The following is a 21,249-nucleotide window of genomic DNA, read 5'->3' as shown; positions in this document are numbered from 1 at the left end:
TCAAGGTTCATTTAGCCGTTCTCAGCTCACTGTTGGGAGCTGAATGCCAAGCATCTAGTTTGAAAATAAAAAGTCTCTACTGAGTTGGGGGGTCTTTATGTGCCTAGTATTTGTGGCAGTGGTTAACAGTAGGGGGTGTAACAGAAGGTCAAAACCTTCATTTCAGAGGTTCCCAGAACATCCCCATCTGATAAGATTAAACTAATGTGGCTTTTGTGTTAATGTCCCAAGCACAGGTTGTTCAATCCACTTGGGATGGGAGCTGTGGCTCTGGGAGAATATAAGAAACTGACATCAACCTTTCAATCAAAAAACAGTGTTTGAATCCAGCATAAAACAGGACAGGCCCTTATCTCCTTGCAAGCAATTTGGAGTTTTTGTTTATAAAGTATTTTGTAGAAGTTTGCAATCGCATAAGAATTTTTTTCTCAAATATATATATTTACCATTAAGTATTGTTCCTGGGCTTTCCTTTTGTGCTATTTTTATGCATTACAGATTATTTAAAGAGATATTTTATTCTGAAACCCAACATAATCTGGATGTTCAAATTTAATTACACAAATGATTAATATATTTATGTTTACCCCATAGTTTTCTGACTATTTTACTGGCTATTTCAATGGACAATATTGGCTTTGGTGGATATTTCTTGTACTTGGTAAGTTTATTCTTAATGCAGTTGAGTTTGAATAATTTTAATTTATTATTCAGTTTAACTGGTATTTCTAAAAATTCATAAAGTGCAAGTAAGTAGTGTTACTAGTGGTGCAGAAGTAAGTTTTGCAACACATAGCTTCTTATCAGCATAGGGAACAGAAGTGGTTGGATGGTAAGTAAGTGCTACAGAATTTGAATTTTCTACCTAATTAAAATAGTTATCTTTATTAATTATCTTAGGACACACACATGCGTAATTTTAAAGATAATGCAGCATGGGGGGATGGTTGTAGTTCAATGCTATCTCTTGTTTTTGGATCACAGAAACATTCTTTATGCTTTTGAAATATGCCTTTTATGAATCCTTAACCCACCAATGCAGGGAAAGAATGATCACAGTACATCTGTTTAGTTGTCTCTTTTGTAAGGCATATTTTTTATTGTATTGATGAAATTTGAGTTTTCAATAATATGTAGTTAATTTTAGCTTCATATTTGAAATATTTGGTCCATATTTCAAATGTCTTGACTATTGACTCATTTTAATTCTTTTAGATTTCAGTAGGTAGCAGTCTTCTCTATAGATTTTTAGTCATGCGGTTGGACTTTGAGTATTTTTTGGAAGATATAATATTGGTGGCCAGTTAAAGTCACTAAATTTTTAATGTAATATTATGGTAAAATTATCTTAGTGTTGTAACTAGGTTGGGGAGTCATAATTATTTAAGGGTTAAGATGGGTTTATATATTGTTAATTTTATCCTAACTTCTTGAATTCTTTGCTTTTTATTGAATCTCTTATCTAAAAATTGAAAAAAAAAAAAAGAACCCTATGAATTCTCAGAAGCATTTAAACTCGTATTTGCTTTTATGCCCATTTATAAGGGGTGAGTGCAGTTGGAGGTAGGTAACTGGGCAGGAGTGCCGACGGCCCTGCTCCTCAACAGAACCCAGGCCTAGCATTTACTGACAGGAGGATGCAGACTTCATCAGCACTAAAAATGTCGCTGCCATATACTTTAAACAATGCTGAATACCAGTAGGATGCTAAGACTAGGAGTCACTGAGTGGGCTTTAGAAGTGAATTGGCTTAATTTAGAAAATGCCTAACTAGAACAAACTGGATCTAAGAACCAGCCACCATAGGCAGAAGAAGGGATCTCACAAAATGTCTGCTATTTTCAATAGTGCTTTTGTATTTGAAAAACAAAAACCAGTGTTTATGTTTTTGCCTTGCATCTGGTAGGGAATGAGGGTAGACTTTGGAGAGACAGGATCACAGATGGAGAGAGTTGGGTGTAGTAGCAAGTGGGGCAAAACTTACCTGGCGTCTAGTCCTTCATTTAGTTATCAGTGTGTGTGTGCCTCTTCTCTCTAGACTGTGGCACGTCCTTCTGTATGCTCCGATTACTTGCTGCGAGTGGGCTGAGGACTAGTTCATAGTCACAGCACCTCATGAATAGTGAAAGAAGTCACACATACGTGCCTCTGATTTTGTCCTCCCCACTGTTTCTGGTTATGAATTTACTGGAGTGAATAAGTGTGTCCCAGAAAACTGTATGCTTAAGTATTCCAAAGGCTTGCACTGAGAGTGTTAGTACTTCTGAACTTACCTAGTATTTTTCATCTGAAACTCTATAAAGTATTTCATAGGCATTGCTTTTTAAATTATTAAAGATGTATGTGATGTAAATGGGTTTTATTTAAAAATAGTGTTTTGCTTAGAGAGCATCTAATCCATCAGCCATCTAATCACAAAGAGATCACTAGAGTGACTGCTTCCCAAAGACCATCCTGCCTCCTCTTAGGTTTTGATACCAGTCTTTTATTAGTTAAACATAAAAACTTAAAATTTGTCTGTCTTTGAATATAGATTTCCCAAGTGGCAGGCACTTTATGTTGCCAGTCTTATTTTTTATCTGTTAACATCTGTGTACACTCATTTTGTCCGATTACTTTAAGAACCAACACCTTCATTTGCTCAGTATTACAGTCATTGGAAAGTGTCCCAAAAGGCAAGCGTTATAGAAGTGGGCCCATGAAAGTGTGCTGACCTCGTGTACAGCCGTTGCTGTGTCTGTCCTTCCATGTCGTTGGGATTTTCATAGCTTTCATTTGCTTTAATTTTGTAACAGGATTAAGAAATTGAAAGAATGTCAATGAAGTCATATTTTATCATAATAGGGTTATCATTGTAGTTTAAGATCTACTATAGAATAAATGGAATCTGCAGATTTACCTCCTTGAGCAGAAGGGGTCATATTTACACTTGGCTGTTCTGCCATGCTCCCTTAAGTAAGAATGTGTCTGTCATTTCGTTCTCCTCAGGCCTGCTCCTTTTCTTCAGAGGATTTGTTAATTACCTAAAAGTCAGAAACATGTCTGAAAGTATGGCAGCTGCGCATAGAACACGATACTTCTTCCTGCTATAGAGGTAAGAAATGTTAATATGATGCTTGTTTATTTACATTACAGTCATATTTTCCAGATACATATTAAATATTTATGTAGTATATTTATTATGGCTGTACCGTTAATAGCTTATTGAAATTTAATAAGTTGCTGACCTTTTCAATCAATTTAGATAAAACATTTAAGTGGAATTTCATGAAGTTAAATTTTAAAATATAAAATTATAAACAAAGCTATATGTATTTTTTTATTTTTAATTTTTTTTATCTTTTAAAATTATTAATCATTCCATTCATTTGCATCTCAAATGATATCCCACTTCCTGGTTCCTCCTCTGTTTTTGTGGTGTTGGGGTTGAGCCCAGAATTTTGCATGTGGAACAAGCAAGCGCTTTAACCTCTGCCCTTGGTCTTCAAGACAGGCTTGTGCTGCTTAGCCCTCGCTTGTTCAAACCTGGGACCTCCCATCCTGAGGTTACAGGTGCGCCCCGCTGTCCCCAGGGAAACCTAAATCCTGCTTCCAACTTTTAATGAAAAACTTGAAGACTTTAAAAAGCATAATTTTTATAACAAAATAGTTATATAGGAAGAATGGATATTCTGAAAAAGTAACTCAGAGTCCATGGAGATCTATCCAGTGAAAAATTAGAAAGACTACAGATTTGTGACTGAGAAACTGTCCCATAGAAAGAGAAGGAAATGAGCAGAGAGAACCCTAGTTACCCGGGAGTTTCTGGAAGTTGTGTGTAGTCGCGTTTATTAAACAGCCAAATGGCCTCTTCACATAAACACGTATTTCTTTACTTAGCTCTTTGTATTTATGGGTTCTGTGTCTATGTGCTTAACCAACCATGGATTTTAATATATTTGACAAAGAATTTCGTCCATTCTGAATATGTACATTTTTTTCTTGCTACTATTCAAAAAAAATTCTGTGTAGCAATCATTTGTGTGGCTTTTAAAATGTATTAAGTATTGCATGTAACTGGAGGTGATGCAGTCTAGCAGAAGCTATATCCCTGTATGTGTACATACCATACCATGCTATTCTGTGCATCTGAGGAGCTTGACACTGGAGAGAGGTCCTGAAACCAATCCACTGTAGCTATTGAGAGATTATACTCCTTCCTGTAAGTAACCTGTGTGGTTTATGACTTGACTACTTATGTGACTTAAGAATCTCACCCACAGACAAAGAGCTATAGGCAACCAAAGAATGCTGAGATTGGGAGAAATAGTTTTCCCAGGGATGAGCAATCTAATTGGTTATCCAGTACCAGGTGGTCAGCCTTGAAATTGTATACATGTAGATAACAGTAAGGGGACCATTCAGGTTGTAGTTTTATATTTAGACACACACACACACACACACACACACACACACACATACATACGATGGGAACCGTTAAAGAAAAAGAAATTGTGTGTAGTCACATTTATTAAACAGCCAAATGGTCTCTTGATTCCAAGAGGGACTTAGGTGAGAATAGAAAAAAAGAAGGGGGAAATGATGTAATTGTATTTTAATTAAAAATTTAAAAGTTAAAAGGATATACCATTATTTCTGCTGAAGAACACGCATGTAAATATAATGTCTATATAAAATATATTTCTGGATTATATGAAAGTATTAGTTTAAGTGTTCCTTAATATTCCCTACTCTGAAAAGACACTCAATTTTCTTTTTAATTGTTAGAATGTTTTTGTGAACAGTGGCACCAAGGATTTGGTAGTATTAACAGTAAAATAAAAGGCAAAAAATATTGGTAAGTGAACACTGTTCCCTGAGTAGTGCGATTATTTTGTAGTTTTTTATGAGTCAATTATAATGTAAATATCATAGACTACGTGAAGGTCTTTTTATAGAGGTTTTGTCTTTTAGAAAAATGTAAAAAGTGAGTGCATTTTTATCTTAACCCAAAGACTGTTATATAGTTAGTGAAATGGAGTTCAAAATGTGTTTTTATTGTATTATAATTACAAGTATAACTTAGCACTTTCAAAAGCTTCTCTTTTGTCTCTAGGTGGCATCAGCCCGTCATTCCTTTCTTATACCAATGTGAAATGTCCACATCGTCTGTAACCTACAACTTTGCTAAGACAGAAAACTACTGAGAGCAGAAGGAAATGTAGTGAAGGGTGGAGCTTCGGAATTAAATGACAGGGTGGTTTATGCTAAAAGCCATTTCTGTTCATTCCTTAATTCTCTGTATTTCATTTATTTTGCACATTTGCATATGTGCTTGTCTTAAGGATATGCATATACTTGAAAGAATCTGTAAAGTTGTAGCAGCAAAGTCCAGTCATACTCTGTTAATCAGTGTTTGATACAATTGGAAGAACTGGGTAATAAACAGTCTTCCAGCATGTAAATGCTTCTGACGTGACCATTAGCGTAATAAAAATTACATTATTAATCTTGTCAAATGCTTTAGTTTCTGGCTCTTAGATTGATCTAGTAATTCCACACATGAAATATTCTTTGTTATATATGATGTTTATTAAAACTTGTGGTGTGGTTATTAGAAAGAATTTGTCAGATTTTTGAATATGATATTATTTAGAAATCTCCTGTAAATAACCATGCATAAGTTGCTTTTTACATTGTTTTCTTAAATTGTGTATAGCTATCTTTTCATTAATTTTAAATTAAGTAAACTAAATATATAGAAATAAACTTTGTTAAAGATGGAGTGGTTTAGGACGAACTTTAAGAAAATGAGTTTACCAAATCCCATTTAAAGAACTAGTCAGCCTGTGCCGGCTCTAGGGGTTTCCAGATGAGAACCTTAGATTTTAAGATCACTCACCTTACAGTTCTTAAAAGAAGAGATTGCTTTAGATCTTCTATTTATTTACATCTAAGACAATTTAAAAATTAATTTACCAAATATATTCTCATTTGCATTTCTTTTAAAAAGCCAATAAAAGTATCTTTCAGTATTACTGTAATCATTTTTCTTTAAATGTTTATTTGTTAAGCTTAGCAAATAAAATCTTGTTCTGTAAATAGTGCCTTGTTTAGTGATTTCAAGATTAATTTGTAAAAACATACGACATGAATTGAGATACTCAGAATCCCTAATCTCATGTTGTTGAAATGTACCTATGGAATGAATGCAGGATGTGGAGTGTCTGTGTGTGTGTGTGAGACCATTACTCCAACTGGAACCTACTTTTACATCAGAAGCTACAATGCTAGCCTCCTTACAAATCATTTTCTGTCTTTCATGGTTTTCATGTTATCTTAACTTATGAATGCCAATAGTAAAAATGAAGGAAATTACACTACTGCTTACATATAAAAATACATTTAACATAGCCTTAAAGAACATATAAAATTGACTGCAACACTATGTCTAAAAAGCACATCTAACTCTTTAGGGCCGATTAAGGAAAAAATATAATTTATTATTTTATTACCTCTTATATTTCTTGTATTTTATGCTTTTCTCATTGTTTTGATAAACAGTTGCTAACTGAGCCTCCTAACTTGTTTTCCCTAGTTCCCTTTCCTCCTCTCCTTCCTAGAGTCTTTCCTGTTGATTTCCCCTTGAAGTAAAGCATCCGTGTGAGTGAGCCTGCTGGCCACATGGTAAGCTTCGTGGACGAGCCTGCCGACCACGTGGGCGAGCTGGCTGCGCGGTGAGCTTCGTGGACGAGCCTGCCGACCACGTGGGCGAGCTGGCTGCGCGGTGAGCTTCGTGGACGAGCCTGCCGACCACGTGGGCGAGCTGGCTGCGCGGTGAGCTTCGTGGACGAGCCTGCCGGCCACGTGGGCGAGCTGGCTGCGCGGTGAGCTTCGTGGACGAGCCTGCCGACCACGTGGGTGAGCCTGCCTGCTGCGCGGTGAGCTTCGTGGACGAGCCTGCCGGCCACGTGGTGAGCTTCATCACCTGACAGGGAGAGGCAGTAGTACCAGAGAGCTCATCAGTGCTGGGGCTCAGTGTTTTCTTCATTCCTATGGCAAATCCTTTTATTAAACCGCCCATTGATGTTGCGGATTAAGTGAAGTAACTTAAAATACGAGGAAGCTCAGCTACCAAGCATCAATTTGCAAACATTTCAACTTAGCTTTTGAAACGTTCACAACTTGTTTCTGCATATGTATGGGCCATTTTGATCCAACATAGAACTTTGTTTTTATTTCTCTCCTAAATCTATAAAGTTCAAATGTACATTACCTAATCCTTGGTGATTGTAATAGTTGAACAGTAGCTGTAAATCTCATCATCCAAGCAGGATCAATAGATGTGCTAGTTAAAAACCTAGCGTGCCTTTTTAGATCTGTGGAGCCCCACACGTGTCCTGTCATTTCCTGTGAGTTTGAACAACTGTTGTGTTTTGGAGAACCCTTTACCACCTTTACACGATGCCTTAAAGACAGTCAAAATGCAGGGTCTAAGCCATTTGAATGGCTATGATTAAGGGCTTGGGTATTAATGTAAAAATACCTTAAGGGTATATATTATTTATGTTTGAATAAGCTTGTTATGGGTTGAATAATCCATTTTGATATAGTTATATAGTAGACTATTTTATAGACGAATGTGTATTTTTATTTAGTGCATTAGGATGGAGTCTAAAAATTGAAAGTTAAAATATGAGTCCTGTTATATTAAGTTTTAAAGTGAAAGTTTCTACTTCATAAAAAAGAAAACCGCTAATCGTTAACCAATTACTCTAAGCCTGCCAGATAAATCTTACTTATGGTATGTCTTTAAAGTAGTTCATAAATTTCAGTTGTTAAAGTGATGATCACAAGTATTTTTTTCTTCTTCTCTCCCCGCCCCCATTTCTTTTTCATCTAGGGCCTTGTGGAGGCTAGGCACACACTATGCCGCTGGGTGACAACTCCAGCCCTCCTCTTTTTATTCTGAGACAGAGTATCCGAGCCTTGCCCCAGAACTCACCCTGCAGCTTAGAGCAGCCCTCAAATTGCCAGCCTGCCAGCCTCGGCTGCCCACACAGCTGAAATTACACAGCTATACCACGGTTTTTCAGTTAATTCTTTCATAATTGGAAAGTAGAGTTTAAAATGTCCACAGAAAAAGTCAGATTTTCTTAATACTTTTCCCTAAACAGGTTTTTGCTGTTTTAAAGGGTGCCAGCATGGTGTCAGTGACTGATAGAGGCTCTCCTGACCCATGGGTGTCTGCAGTCTGCTCAGAACTGCTGCCGGCAGAGGTTGGTTCAGTCTTGATAGTGCTTCCTCCCACTCTCCAAAGTCCTGGGACTGTAACTCGCTACCTAAGAAAAGGAACTGTGAAGGGCAGGAACCAAAAGAGGAGGTTAAGTTCTTTTCAGTTTCCTTTCTTTTTTAATACTTACTTTTATATGCATTGGTATTTTACCTTCAAGTCTGTCTGTGCGAGGGTGTCAGATCTTGGAGTTAGCGACAGCTAGGAGCTGCCGTGTTGGTGCCAGGAATGAAACAGAGGTAAGTAAGTGCAGTCGGTGTTCTAAACCACTGAGCCTTCTGTTCGGGCCCCGGGGTGTTAAATTCTTAAACAAAAAGAAGTTATATTTGATTACAGTTGATAAGGTTTAATAAAGAGTGGAATTTAGTGTTTATTGTATCATTTGTGTTGCTCGTTAAGTAGTCATGAAATACTAACATTATTTTCAAGATATCTTTCTTGCTAAAGTTCAACTGTTAGATGAGATTCTGCCATTTGTTATTTCAACAGTGTTCTTGCCTATAAAAGGAAACACAATGGTGTGTGGTTTCTTTATAAAATGTATGGATAGAAATGTCATCCTTTTGAAAACCAGTTAAGAGTCTAAGTGTATTATCTCCATCTTGATCTCTGTGACATGTTTATATTCCAGAGTCAAGATTTGAGACAGAAGCAACTCCAGTGTGGAACTAGGTTGGCATGTGCAGCGTTATTTAAACGTACACGTTTTCTTTTTCTAGGACATAGGTGTTTAATACATGCAAGCAAACAACCTCCTTAAAGATAATGCTTTTGTTTTTGTGTTGCAACAGATAAAAGTGCAAAATGTTGATTTTTCTACTGAACATGTATCGATGACGCTTGCCCCTCCTTCCTATCCCAGCCTCTCCTCCCTTCCCTTCCCTTCCCCTCTCTCCTCCCCTCTTTCCTTCCTTTTGTTGGTACTGGGGCAAGACTCAGGGCTTCACTATAACAAGGGCGAGCCTGCTTGAGCTCCATCCCCATCCTGTACTTTACTATCTTGATACTTTCCACTGATACAGCTTTGTTTGCTTTTATTTTGAAGGGTTGTGCCATCTGCTTCTTAGCAAAAAGTCCACCTGATTTCAGTGAAAACCACTTTTAAAAGTCCAGTCTGGGCACTGGCAAGATGTCTCTGAGGGAAATGGTGCCTGATGACTTGGGTTTGAGCTCCTGAACTCACATGGAAAGAGAAGAGCCATGCTTTGTTAAGTCTCCTGACTTCCACATGCATGCAGAGGTGTATAAGCCTATCATCTGCATGTGCTCTGCCACCCAGGAAATAAAACCTAAAAACAGAGAAAACCAGGCAAAAAACTATAGGAGACAGGCAGGGAAGAGAGGTTGTTCTCTATTAGCAGAGAACTACTGTGTCTGGTGTTCTGCATTGCACTGCGTCTGTCTCTCTGTGTCTGTCACACACATACACACCCCCTTCTCTCTCCCACCCCATTTCCCACCCCATTTCCCACCCCACCCCTCTCATGTGTATTCATCTTAATTAAATTATCACTTCCGGGACCTGGAGAGGCATAGTTTCTTCTCTTGGCTTTACCAAAGTTCTACAAATTAGCTTACAGAGCTCTGATGAAGTCTGGAGAGCAGCCACTTCATGTAGAATATGACAAGTATCAAATAACCCCATGTGTGGAAAGGTAATTCTCACAAAATAGGATGTCAGCATTCTGGAATCTAAGTGGTTTGGTTGGGCCATGTGATTTGGGCTATAAAATTCTAATTGCTGTCCATTGATATCCAAAGCGTCTCCATGGCTACCAAACATTGGTATTCAGTCATCCTGTCAAAATAGATTGTGATGGAGTATGAAGTATTATGTCCTAGGTTCAGATTTTTTTAATTGAAAGCAATTTCTTTTTCATGCAATGGATTCTGACCAGTTTCCCCGCCTTCTCCTTTATCCAGGTCCTTCTCTTCTTCCACCTACTCAACTCCATGCCTTTTCCCCTCTTTTTAGAAAACAAACATGCAAAACCAAACAATAAGATAAAATAAATGGGAGGGGGAGCAGGAGAAACAACATGTGTGTGCACACGTGTGTACACACACACACACACACACAAACACACACACACACACACCATAAAAAGAAAACCCAAAACCATATTATATAAGCAAAAAGCCCAAAGCAATCAAAGACAAAAAGTCTCCAAAAATACCATTGAGTTCATTTTGCGTTGGCCATCTACTCCTGGGCCTGGGGCTGCCCTTAAGTGTGGTTTGTACTGAGACTCCATTGGAGAAGTGGTTGACATTTGGAGACAGCTTCTAGGGTATGGATGAGGGTTGTGGTCACGTCTCAGCACCGGGACCTATGTGACTTGGACCTGTACAGACCCTGTGCGTGCTGTCATGGGTTCTCTCGAGCCCATGCGCATCAGTCCTGCTGCGCGTAGAAGGCCTTCCTTGGTGTCTTCCATCACTATTGGCTCTTCTATTGTTTTTACCTCCTGAGCCCTGAAAGACTGCTGGAGCTTCTGGATATCCGGTCTGGGATAAAGATGAACTCTAAATAATAATAATAATAAAAATCAGTCCACTGAAAGCTATGAACATAAAAAAAAAGATGTATTTTATCTTGAGTTATGTGTAGTCTGCATACATGCAGGCACCTGCAGAGGCCAGAGGTGCTGGGTCCTCTGGAGCTGTGGTTAAGAGGTGGTTGTGAACTCCCTTTTCAGCACGTGTTCTCTGGAAGAGCAGCAATGGGGGAGCCATCTCTCCTTCACCCAAAGTATGGACTTTAAAAGAAAAGACTTTAAAATACTTAAAGATATTTTAAATTTACATTTTACACTTAAAAGGTTTTATTGACATATGAAGAGTTGAGGTCTTTGAAAAGATATTTCTCTAGTCTTTAGAAACTCCAGGGATGAAACCTTGTTTGAATGATTCTCATAGGACCTCTCTCCAGGGCAGAGGTTACTAGTCAATGCGATGTGTCGTACATAATCAATTGGAGGTTTTTGCAAAGTTAACATCCCAGACCCAGTATCCAGAAGCTCCAACAAGCACAGTAAGTCTGCCCCAGTGACAGTGGGTTTCCATAATTGAAGTTGTGGACTGACATGTTGTTGTCAGACCTCGTTCCTTGCACATATATGCTAGAAAATTGAAAACATTGAAGGATTTCAAGGCATATAAATTTAGGTTATAGAAATTAGGTATTTTTTGAGGCCTTGGCTTATGTCTTACGTGTTGAGCACCTGTCTGGTTTGATGCTTTACTACCTATGCTGTGCCTGCAGAGCCAGATGACCAGAGTGTGGCAGTAGAGGGACAGAATGCCAACTACTTTCTCCATCATGATAATAAAAAGAACATGAGTGTCTATCTCCCTCACACCAATGATTTTTCTGACTGAACAAATAATATTTCTTTCTACTAGCATCTTCCCTTCCCCATCCTTGTAGTTTACATAGAGAGGCAGCTTTGTGTTACTGAAGGAAGGATCTGGTATTCCCAAACAAGTTCAGACAAATGACTGTTTTCTTGCCTGTTTATTGGGAAGCACAGTCAAGTACCTGAGGATTCCATGAGACCCAAGACAAGCATCAGTACATCTAATGTCTGCCCTTCCTGGGCTGCCTGTTAGCTTAACAGATGGCTTCAGAAGTGAAATAAGCTATTGTGTGACACCATCATATCTTTATGTCCCTTTGAAAATCAAGGTGCCTAGGATCATATTAAACTAGTGTTTATTCCTCTTTGTTGCAAGCAGAATTAAAGCAAAGATTGCTTATGTGACGTTTTTGTTTTGCTACAGTTACACATGGAGACAACAAAGCATTCCAACTTCAGCTGTTAGGAAGCTCACAGATCCTTCTCAAAGGAGGGCCCTCTGGCCAGCCTGTGGATTTCCTGTGGATTCTGATGTAGCTCTTTTATGTACAAATGAGACAGTGCCCTGAAGTCCTGGTTAGGGGAGTGAATAGGACATTAATAGGTGTTGCTGATTCCTAGCTGGATTTCCTGTGCAGCTTCTGTAAGTGAGGGTTAACTTTGGATTTATTCTCAAGAATGTCTCTACTTCAAAGAGGAAACATTTAAATGAAAGAGTAAGTCCGTTAATCTCCACTATGATGATGATTCGGGTCCAGTAGAAATGTCAAGTGTGCCTGCTTATGATATCTGAAGGAATGATGTTTTTACTTGTGTATAAATATATCTTATACTCTATCCGTTTTACCTTTAAAAATAGTTCAACATGTTCATACACATCTGCACACATATGCTTATACATGCATTAGAAAAGAGCTTTCTATTCTATATCTTTGGGGGGAAGTCCTTCTCTTTCATTCTCTCTTGATACTTTCAGTCCAAATATCATGTCTGTCAAGGTCTGGTTAAGATAGTGCTTTGATTATCAACTTTTATATCATTAATTTAGTATTTTTCTCAGTGCTTACTACAGAGCTCAGAAAACTCAACAATAGGTAGAATCAATTCTGCTAACCAGGTCTATGGATAAAAAGATTTTCCTGAACTTTAGCTCTTGAGTCTAAAAGAAGTTTTATTTATAAACAGGAAAATGTATGTTAAGGTAGAAGTAATATTTATATATTATCTATATGGGTTAGTACAATTGAACTCCAAGTTTTCAGGTACCTTTTGCTTGAAACAGGGCTAAAATTAGGACTTAAAGAGTAAATATATATGTGGGAAAGTTATTAATCATTAAATATTTTTCCTATGTTTTTATTTTTGTAAGGTTTCATTTTTAGATTTTATATTTACTTACATGTGTGGGGTATATGTACATGCATGTCAGGGTGCCCCCAGAGACCAGAAGAAGGGGTTGGATTCCCTGGAGCTGGAGAACAGGTGTTTATGAGCCGCCACCCACTGAGGGTGCTAGGGTCTGAAGCCAGTCCTCTGGAAAACCAGCAGGCCCTCTTAACAGCCGAGCTGTTTCTCCAGCCCCTCGTGTGTGTTTTAAGTTTGCTTACAAGGTCGTAGGTTTCATTCTGGTATTTTCATGCGTAGCTTGTTTTCCTTCTCTTCCCTCCTCTCACCCTTAGGAGTTTTCCGACTCTTGCGTTGTGTTGCCTCACTTGATCTCCAGAAGGAGGTAGTTACCTTCCCATTCTCCTCACACTTCATTTGAGCCTCACCGTGGGTCCCAGTAATTATATCCATGCCTCATCTCTCTGCTTGGGCTCAGCATCTTCTCTTTTTAAAGATGTTAATAATTTATTTTTGAAATTATATAATTATATCATCCCCTCCTTTTTCCTCACTCCAGTGCCCTCATGAACCTCTCTTGCTCTCTCAAATCTGTAACCTTTTTCCTTAGTTGTTATTATCCAACCTGCTGAAAATATATATTACCTGTATGTATGCAATCTCAGTGCTGACCACTTGGTATTGGAGAACCAGTTGTGGGGCTCTTCCCTGGGGAGACCATTTTTCCACTCTCAGCATTGCCCAGGTGCCCACAGTCCTTGTCTGGGGTCGAGGTCCTCCCTTCCATGTCAGCATGTCAGCTAGTGTTGTCATCATTTGGGTCTTATTTGGGAAACCATGCTGATCCTGTCTGACATTTCTAGTAGACAGTGTCTTTAAAGATCAAACCAAGGGGCCAGAGACATGGCCCAGCAGTTTAGAACACTCACTGCTCTTGCTGCGGATCTAATTCTGATTCTCAGCACCTACGCAATGTTTCTCAACCATCTGGAACTTCAATTTCAGGGGCTCACATGCCTTCTGACTCGGCTGCACAGGGTGAGTGTCCATATATGCAGGCAAAACAGTTATACATATTAATAAACATTCATTCAAGCAAAAATCAAGATAGTCCTCATGTTCTTGGACGTGACTTCTCTTTACCACTGCAGTATCCGTAACTGCAGATGTGATCCCGATACAAGCATCCCTCTATCCTAAATACACTAATGCAAGAAAGAGTAATTATAAGCAACTCCTTCACCCATCACCTAATGCCACCTCTTTGCCCAGAATTAACTCCTGGGAACAATTATAGACCTTTACAGACTTTTTCCTCTATAAACTTTTTACTAGGATGATTGAGTCTGTTCTACACTGTCAGAATAACTTCTGGTTTCCCATCCACGTGAAGGATCTCTGCTATGATGTTTTCCTTTTCCTTTGTATTCTAGTTCCCAAGAACTTTTCACTGTTTCATTCTGCATATTTACTTCTGCTGAAGACCCAGGCCATCCTTCATCTTTTGTCTCTAGACAGAGGCCGACTTGCATTCACAGCACTATTCCAAGATCTTATGTTTGCAGCATTTGAGTATTCTACTTTATGATGCTAAAATTCTAGTTGGTAAGATGTTTTCTGGGACCAACTTGATAAAAAGGAGCTCAAGACTGATGAAAAAAGACCAAATGATTCTGGATTTAAATGAGTTACTTTTGCTTTAAGATCAAAAATGGATTTCAAGGTATATCACTCATTCTTTGGCTAAATCCTAAAATGTTTAGATCCATTCTGTGATAGATTTCTTGAGAGAAGCAGAATCAACGTGTGTGTGTGTGTGTGTGTGTGTACATTTAGAGATTTATTCTGGGTATTGGCTCCTGTGAATATGGAGGCCCAGAAGTGCTTGTCTCTGGATGCACCATCACAGACACATGAGCTCAGTTATCTGGGCGTCTGTGGTACTCAGCTTAACTGTCAACTTGACACAGCCTAGAGACATCTTAGAGGAAAGCCTCAATTGAGAAACTGCCTAGATCAGTTGGGCCCGTGGGCTTGTCTTGATTATTAATTGTCTAGCCCATTGGGTGGCACCATCCCTCAACACATGGTATAGGAAAGCTGTCTAAACCAAAACCAGAGAATAGTGTCTACTTTTGAGTTCCTGCTTATGTTCTTGCCCTGATTTCCCTCAATGATGGACTATGACCTGGAAATAAAAGCTGTATTTGTTATTTTTCTATTTCTGTGATAAAATACCATAACCAAGGCGATGTATAAAAGAGAGAATTTATTTGGGATAATGGTTCTGAAGGTCAAACACCGTGATGGTGAGAGGAGGCAGCCAGAAGTAGGCATGGTGGCTGGCGCAACACCTGAGGCCTTCCATCTTGTGCTTCAAATGGGAAACTGAAAGAACAAACTGGGGATGGTATGAGTGTTTGAGACCTCAGATCCCACCCTTTCTCCAGCAAGGGTATAGGTGACAATTCTACCCAAACAGTACCCTTAACTGGGACAAGGTATTCAACTATCAGAGCCTGTTAAGGACATTCTCATCAAACCACCACGTAAGCTGAATCCCTTTTTCCTCTAGTCAGCCCCAGAAAGGGAACTAGAAGAGCACAGAGCTCCACCCTGCCGCTCTCTTCCTGAGCTCGTCCGTCCAGAACTCCAGTTCAGTGACATTGTAGCCCAACGGTGGGTGCTGTGGACTGTCCTGACACAGAGTTCTTCCAGTATGCTTTAAGGAGCAATCTCCACGGCCAAGTCAATGGCTAACAGTGACGTGGGGACTCTTGGTAAGGATTTAAAGATGCAGCTACAACGGTGCTCCTTCCGCAGCCATCACGGCATGCATGCCACAGTAGGGCTGCTCACACTTCCAACCACTCAGACTCCTGGTTCCAGGTCTGCGTCAGCTGATTTATTACATCATCAGTGTGTAAGTTGTGGCTTTGCCTGTTTGACTTTCTCTATTCTTCAACCGTAAGTCTACAGATGACTAACTTCTCGCTTCTAAAAAGGGCTACCAACCCTGACCACCAGTAAAACACTTGCAAATAAGTAGGTGGCATTTCAGATCCCTGCTAGGTGAAATGAACACTCCTTTTTCAGAGTAATCCAGCTCTCAAATACAAGATTGGGTTTTTCTTTTCAGCAGTAAAACCAAGTTTGATTCCTTTAAACCAAGGACAGTCCTGAGTGACAGCCCTGCTATTGGTTGGGAGAACTTTCCCTTCTGTTCCTCCTACTCTGCCTCCAGCCTCCACTTGAACCCTCCTCCACGGCCTTCTCCTCTTGCTCCATTGCAGGATCAATGACCTTGAGACTCATTGGCTGTCGTACCAGGGAGGTCTGAGGTCAGTGCTTCTCTGAAGGGCAGACATCACCACTGCAGCATCTGCTGCTTTACTCTCTTAATGTAAGTTTAATGTAAGATGTTTGCCCATTGAAAAGTCCATCTCACAAGGATAATTTATGTTCAGAGAGGCGTGAGGGTAGAAGATATGAAGTCCTTCAGACATGGGAGATTTATAGGAAAAAGTCTTAGGATTATTTTTACATACTTGTAAACAGCAGTTACCACACACACACATACACACATACACACATACACACATACACACACACACACACACTCCACCTCCCAGTCCCCCTTTTGGCCTTTGAAACAGGGTCTCTCTACATAGGCCTGTCAGTCCTGAAACCCACTATGTAGTCCTGGCTGGCCTTGAACTCACAGAGACCTGCCTGCCTCTTTAAGTTGAGCACTGCCATGCCTTGGCCACTTTAAATTTCAGTGTGTGTATTCATATGCAGGGAGATTAAAGGACAACTTCATGGAGTCAGGGAGGGACCTAGGGACTGAACTAACTCAGCCCTGCAGGCTCCAGTAGCAAGCGCTTGCCCGATGGAGCCCTCCTTTGACTGTTCTGTTGTTTCCCATTTCTCTTACTGCCCTTTCTTCCTATTCTTGGCCTTTCCCACCACCACTTGGCTAAAATATATCTAATTTAACTGAAAGCACAGTTACAGTTTATGTTTTAAAAAAAATGGAAGAAAGTTGCAAGTGAAATTATTCAGTCCTTCATGGATATTTTAAATCCCTGGGTTTTCTCATATTCTTTTGTGCAGAGGAACTCATTTTTGATTTGTTTGTAATGGTTCACCTTGCTGCTGGAAGGGCATGAGGAACACCTCCCTGTTTTCTGTTGTCTGCATGGGCAGGGGTGGTTGTAATTGGTGGACTCCCAATCTCCCTCCACCTTCGCTTAGCTCCTCCCCGGGGGAGTCATTTATTGGATGGTGAATCTGACATGTGAATGTGAAAGCTGGCTCATCTGCTCTTCTTTTCTCAGGAGCTAAACCCTCAGGAGTCCCTGTTCTCTGCAGCGCGCTCTGTTTCTGGAAGTTGGTCCCACGATAGGATTGCTTGGGTCAGGGACCAGGGCGCACCATTCTAGGTTTATTTCTCTGGTCATTTCCTCTGGTCTAGTTTGACAAGGAATAGAGTTACAATTTTGATTTCCACATGGTACTGCTTTGTATTTACTTATTAATGGATATCTCAGGTGGGAAAGAAAGGCACCTAAGTGCTATGTTCAGAGATTCAATGACAGCTTATGAGAGCCGTGGTTCACTGTCACACATCCCACCTTCCATATAGATGACTCAAATGGAGGATCGGCCTGTGATGATGTGATGTCTCTTATATGACGATCTTGCTTCTTCTTCTTCTTCTTCTTCTTCTTCTTCTTCTTCTTCTTCTTCTTCTTCTTCTTCTTCTTCTTCTTCTTCTTCTTCTTCTTCTTCTTTTTCTTCTTCTTCTTTTATCCTCCTCCTCCTCCTCCTTCCTTCTTCCTTCTTTCTTCTTCTTACTTAGAAGAAATTGTTATCCTCCCCAAATTACCTGGCTTTAGCTAAGCCAGAACAATTACTGTGTTGGTTGGTTGGCTGTATAATTTCGGGTTTGGTTGGTTGGCTGTATAATTTCGGTCACTTGGATTCAGGAGGCCTGCTCATCAGGCTGCTTCACAGCATCATTTATAGTCTGTGGCTGGTTGTGACAGCACTGGATTGCTGGCAGTGACTGACTTTCAGACTCCTGAGTAAGGCGGTGCTTTGCATCTGTCTCCTTTCCTATTCTTCCGTCCCTGCCCAGTGGACAGCTTTTCATCTGTCTTGCTTCCTAACACGTGTGATGATAGTTTTAATTTCTGGCTTCTCTTTAGAGGCTAGTAAGCAACTGTGGTCTAGTTATGTTTCCTCTTGGTCTTGGAATTCACAGATACTATATAATTTTTCTAAAAAGTTGGCCAGATTGTTGAAGACTAGTAGAGAAAGCAAGGAAATGAAGGAGAAGAACTGGGGGAGAGTAGAAGGCTACCAGGCAATCACAGACACTGTTGCCTGAAGCACAGTGCTAAAGAGATTTATAGAAAGCCCTGAGAGGGTCTCTGTCCCAGGCTTGGGGCTGGGCTGTAATCATAAATGATAAGAGCTTACAAGGAAGGAACAGAGACCCCCCAGAACATCAAGTAACTCTCAGTTATGAGCCTAAAGTAGCTAGATAAAAACAAAATTGTATATTTGGATTTCTTTTCTGGAAATACTAGAAAAAACAAGTTAGTAAGATTCCTATAGTGCAGGAGCCCACTGTAACAAAAGCTAGAGCAAATTTTCTTGTCAACAATTGGATGTCCACGATCACAGAAACTGAAAAGCCTTCACAAGAACCTTCAGCATCTCCGTTCGGAGTGTGCAGGGCCAAGTGCTCTGGGCCAGCCTGCTCCACATGTATTTTAGTGAACTTTGAAAATTAAAAACTAAAAAATGACATCATTAAGTAAAGAAAGAATAGCCTGCTGACTCTATATTTTACGTCTCTCTTTACACAGGTCTGACAGTCTTTAACATTGACATATCTGCAAACCTGTGTGAAGAATAAATTGTTTGATTATGCAACCAAGTTTTCTTCTGTTATAAGAAGGAGGTTTTTTGTTTGTTTGTTTGTTTTTAAACCTGCATTTGCTGTAGTTCTTTAAGGGTAATGACTGAATACCCATTGTGTGGTTGGGCGGGGAGTTGTTAGATGGCTCTCTGAAGGAGACTTGGTTCTGCCCCTTGCTCGTGCCCTCCCAGGACAGCCTGTAAAGCCTTCGTTGCTATTCTTAGGTTCAGCCTTCCTCCATTTGCCATATAAACTTGTAATGCGTGACCTATTTGCAGGACTCCCGTCCAGATTAGCAAACACAAGTCATAGGACTTCAAACATCATTTCCCTTGTAACATCTCCTTCCTGGTGTGTTTGAACCAAGGTTGTAGTGAAGTCCCACAACACCAGCAAAGGCTGGAAGACATACTTTGGACACATTACAGGTTTGCTTTTGGATTGGTTTGGGGGCATTGTGTGTTTAAAACTATTTTACTGACGTCAATTTGTGTGTGTGTGTGTGTGTGTGTGTGTATTCCCTATATTCAATTACCCAACTCCATACAGGATTGTGATCCATGGCTTAAGAAAACATGCTGCAGTCTGTGTAGGGTTTTTAAAAATGTAAACCAAAAACTTCTTACTGACTCGTAGAGGCTTTGTGGGTGGTGAAGAGCGTAGATGGCCCTACACTCACGGACACACAGGGTGACTGCGTAGACTCAGTGGGTTTTTAAAGAGCACATGGAAGTAGGGAAAAGATGGGATTGGGGAGAAACTGGGAGGATGGCAACGGACTATGGTTTGCTCAAAACACATATGCACATATGAAATTTTCAAACAGAAAAGGATCATTGAAAGAGAAAGAGTAACATGACTATAATTACACTTGGAAACAAGAAGAGAACTGTGGCCTGTTGTGCTTCATGTAAATTAATAATCAATTAGAATACACTAATGGCTCTGAGACATAGTTTTAAAGATAATTTTACAAATAAAGGCAAATGTCTTACTTGTTCACCCAAAGCGAAGCCACTTAAACCGTGATGGTATTTCCTTTTCATTGTTTGCCTTTCCTTTGGAATTTGCATATAAGATATAAATTAGATTAAGCTCTGAATGAGGACTGAAATATGCAAACATAAGTCCACTGTCCATGGACTCAGTTACTAGCCAGCTATGATCACAGTCCCCAGTGGCCGTCTCTAGGGGGAGGGGCCGTGTAGCAGGAGAGCTTGCTCTCTTTGTCCTGTAAACACTTCTCAGTTACCGGAGCCTCCAGCGAACAATGGAAGTACAGTCTGGGTAATTAAAGCTGCAAGGCTCTGAAGGACAGCCATTCTTCTTCATAGGCCCTTTAAAGAATATGAATAATAATCTTCAATGAGAAACTGACATAGGCCTCAGCTTAGAGAATGTCAGTGGTCTTCTTAAAAATTCCATCAAAATGTAACAGTATTTTATACACATCCAAAGAGAAAAGAAACAAGCCCTAGCCCCATTATGTTGGTACAGTTTTCATTCTGGTGAGTTTCACCACTTCTTGACCACATGCACAGTTATTGCCAGTTTTCAGGCAAATCTTGCTTCTCTTTTAACAGTGTTTTAGCCTAAATCTGATTTTTTTAAATACAATTGTCATAATTATCATTTGGAAGAGTTTTAATAATCTCATTTATGGGAATTTATCACATGGAAAAAATTCGACAGAAGGAAAAAAAATACTCTATAAAGATGTCCATGGCAGCATTACGCATGGAAATAAAACGGTGAATGCAATCATTGTCCAGCAGTGGTAAATCAGGGCTATAAACAGGATGGAACATGACATCGGGGCTTTCAGCAGTAGCCAAGAGAGTGGAGATTCTAATCATGGCTCTGGTCTGCTCTAGGGGCTCTAATGGTCCAGCTGAGGTTCACAGGGGGTGATTCATGGTCCAGCTCTGCTTCTTTTGTTATACTTCTTATAAAATAGCTCACTTGGCAGAGGAGACGAGTAATGAGTGCAGGAGGTGCAGGGTACAACTGATTCCTTGCCGATCAGCACCAAATGAAAGGGAAGCCCCACTCCCCTTCCCGCTGCCCCCCGCCCCCCACCCTCCCGCTGCCCCCTGCCCCTCCCCCCGCTGCCCCCCTCCTTCCCGCTGCCCCCACCGCCCCACCTCGGCTCCCGACAGAGACCTGGCTCAGAGAGGCATAGGTAACATTCTTTCCACACACTGCTTTGTTTTGTTTTCGGACAGGTATGTTGCTCTGTCTTCGGTCACCTGGTTCTGAAAACCAGACTTGGAAAAAGTAATTTGTTCAGTCAGGGAGCCCCTGCTGGGACGGCGGACTGGACTAACCCAGTGGTTTGGACC

The 21,249-nt window shown here is 40.1% G+C and overlaps 1 protein-coding gene across 1 annotated transcript in view; it reads left to right on the top strand.

Annotated features, from left to right (window-relative positions):
* Positions 1-6,081, top strand: part of Ndfip2 (Nedd4 family interacting protein 2) — a 49,960-nt gene extending 43,879 nt beyond the window's left edge. The window contains exons 6-8 of the mRNA XM_052190726.1: positions 595-661; positions 2,989-3,094; positions 5,096-6,081. Of these exons, the coding sequence (XP_052046686.1) occupies positions 595-661; positions 2,989-3,092 (171 nt within the window). The 3' untranslated portion in view covers positions 3,093-3,094; positions 5,096-6,081. The remainder of the gene's footprint in view (positions 1-594; positions 662-2,988; positions 3,095-5,095) is intronic.
* The last annotated feature ends 15,168 nt before the right edge of the window (positions 6,082-21,249 follow it).

The sequence above is a fragment of the Apodemus sylvaticus genome, chromosome 8, assembly GCF_947179515.1.
Source record: "Apodemus sylvaticus chromosome 8, mApoSyl1.1, whole genome shotgun sequence".
NCBI classification, from domain to species: domain Eukaryota; kingdom Metazoa; phylum Chordata; class Mammalia; order Rodentia; family Muridae; genus Apodemus; species Apodemus sylvaticus.
The sequence above is the reverse complement of the archived record's forward strand: the minus strand, read 5'-3'. Positions and strand labels throughout refer to the sequence as shown.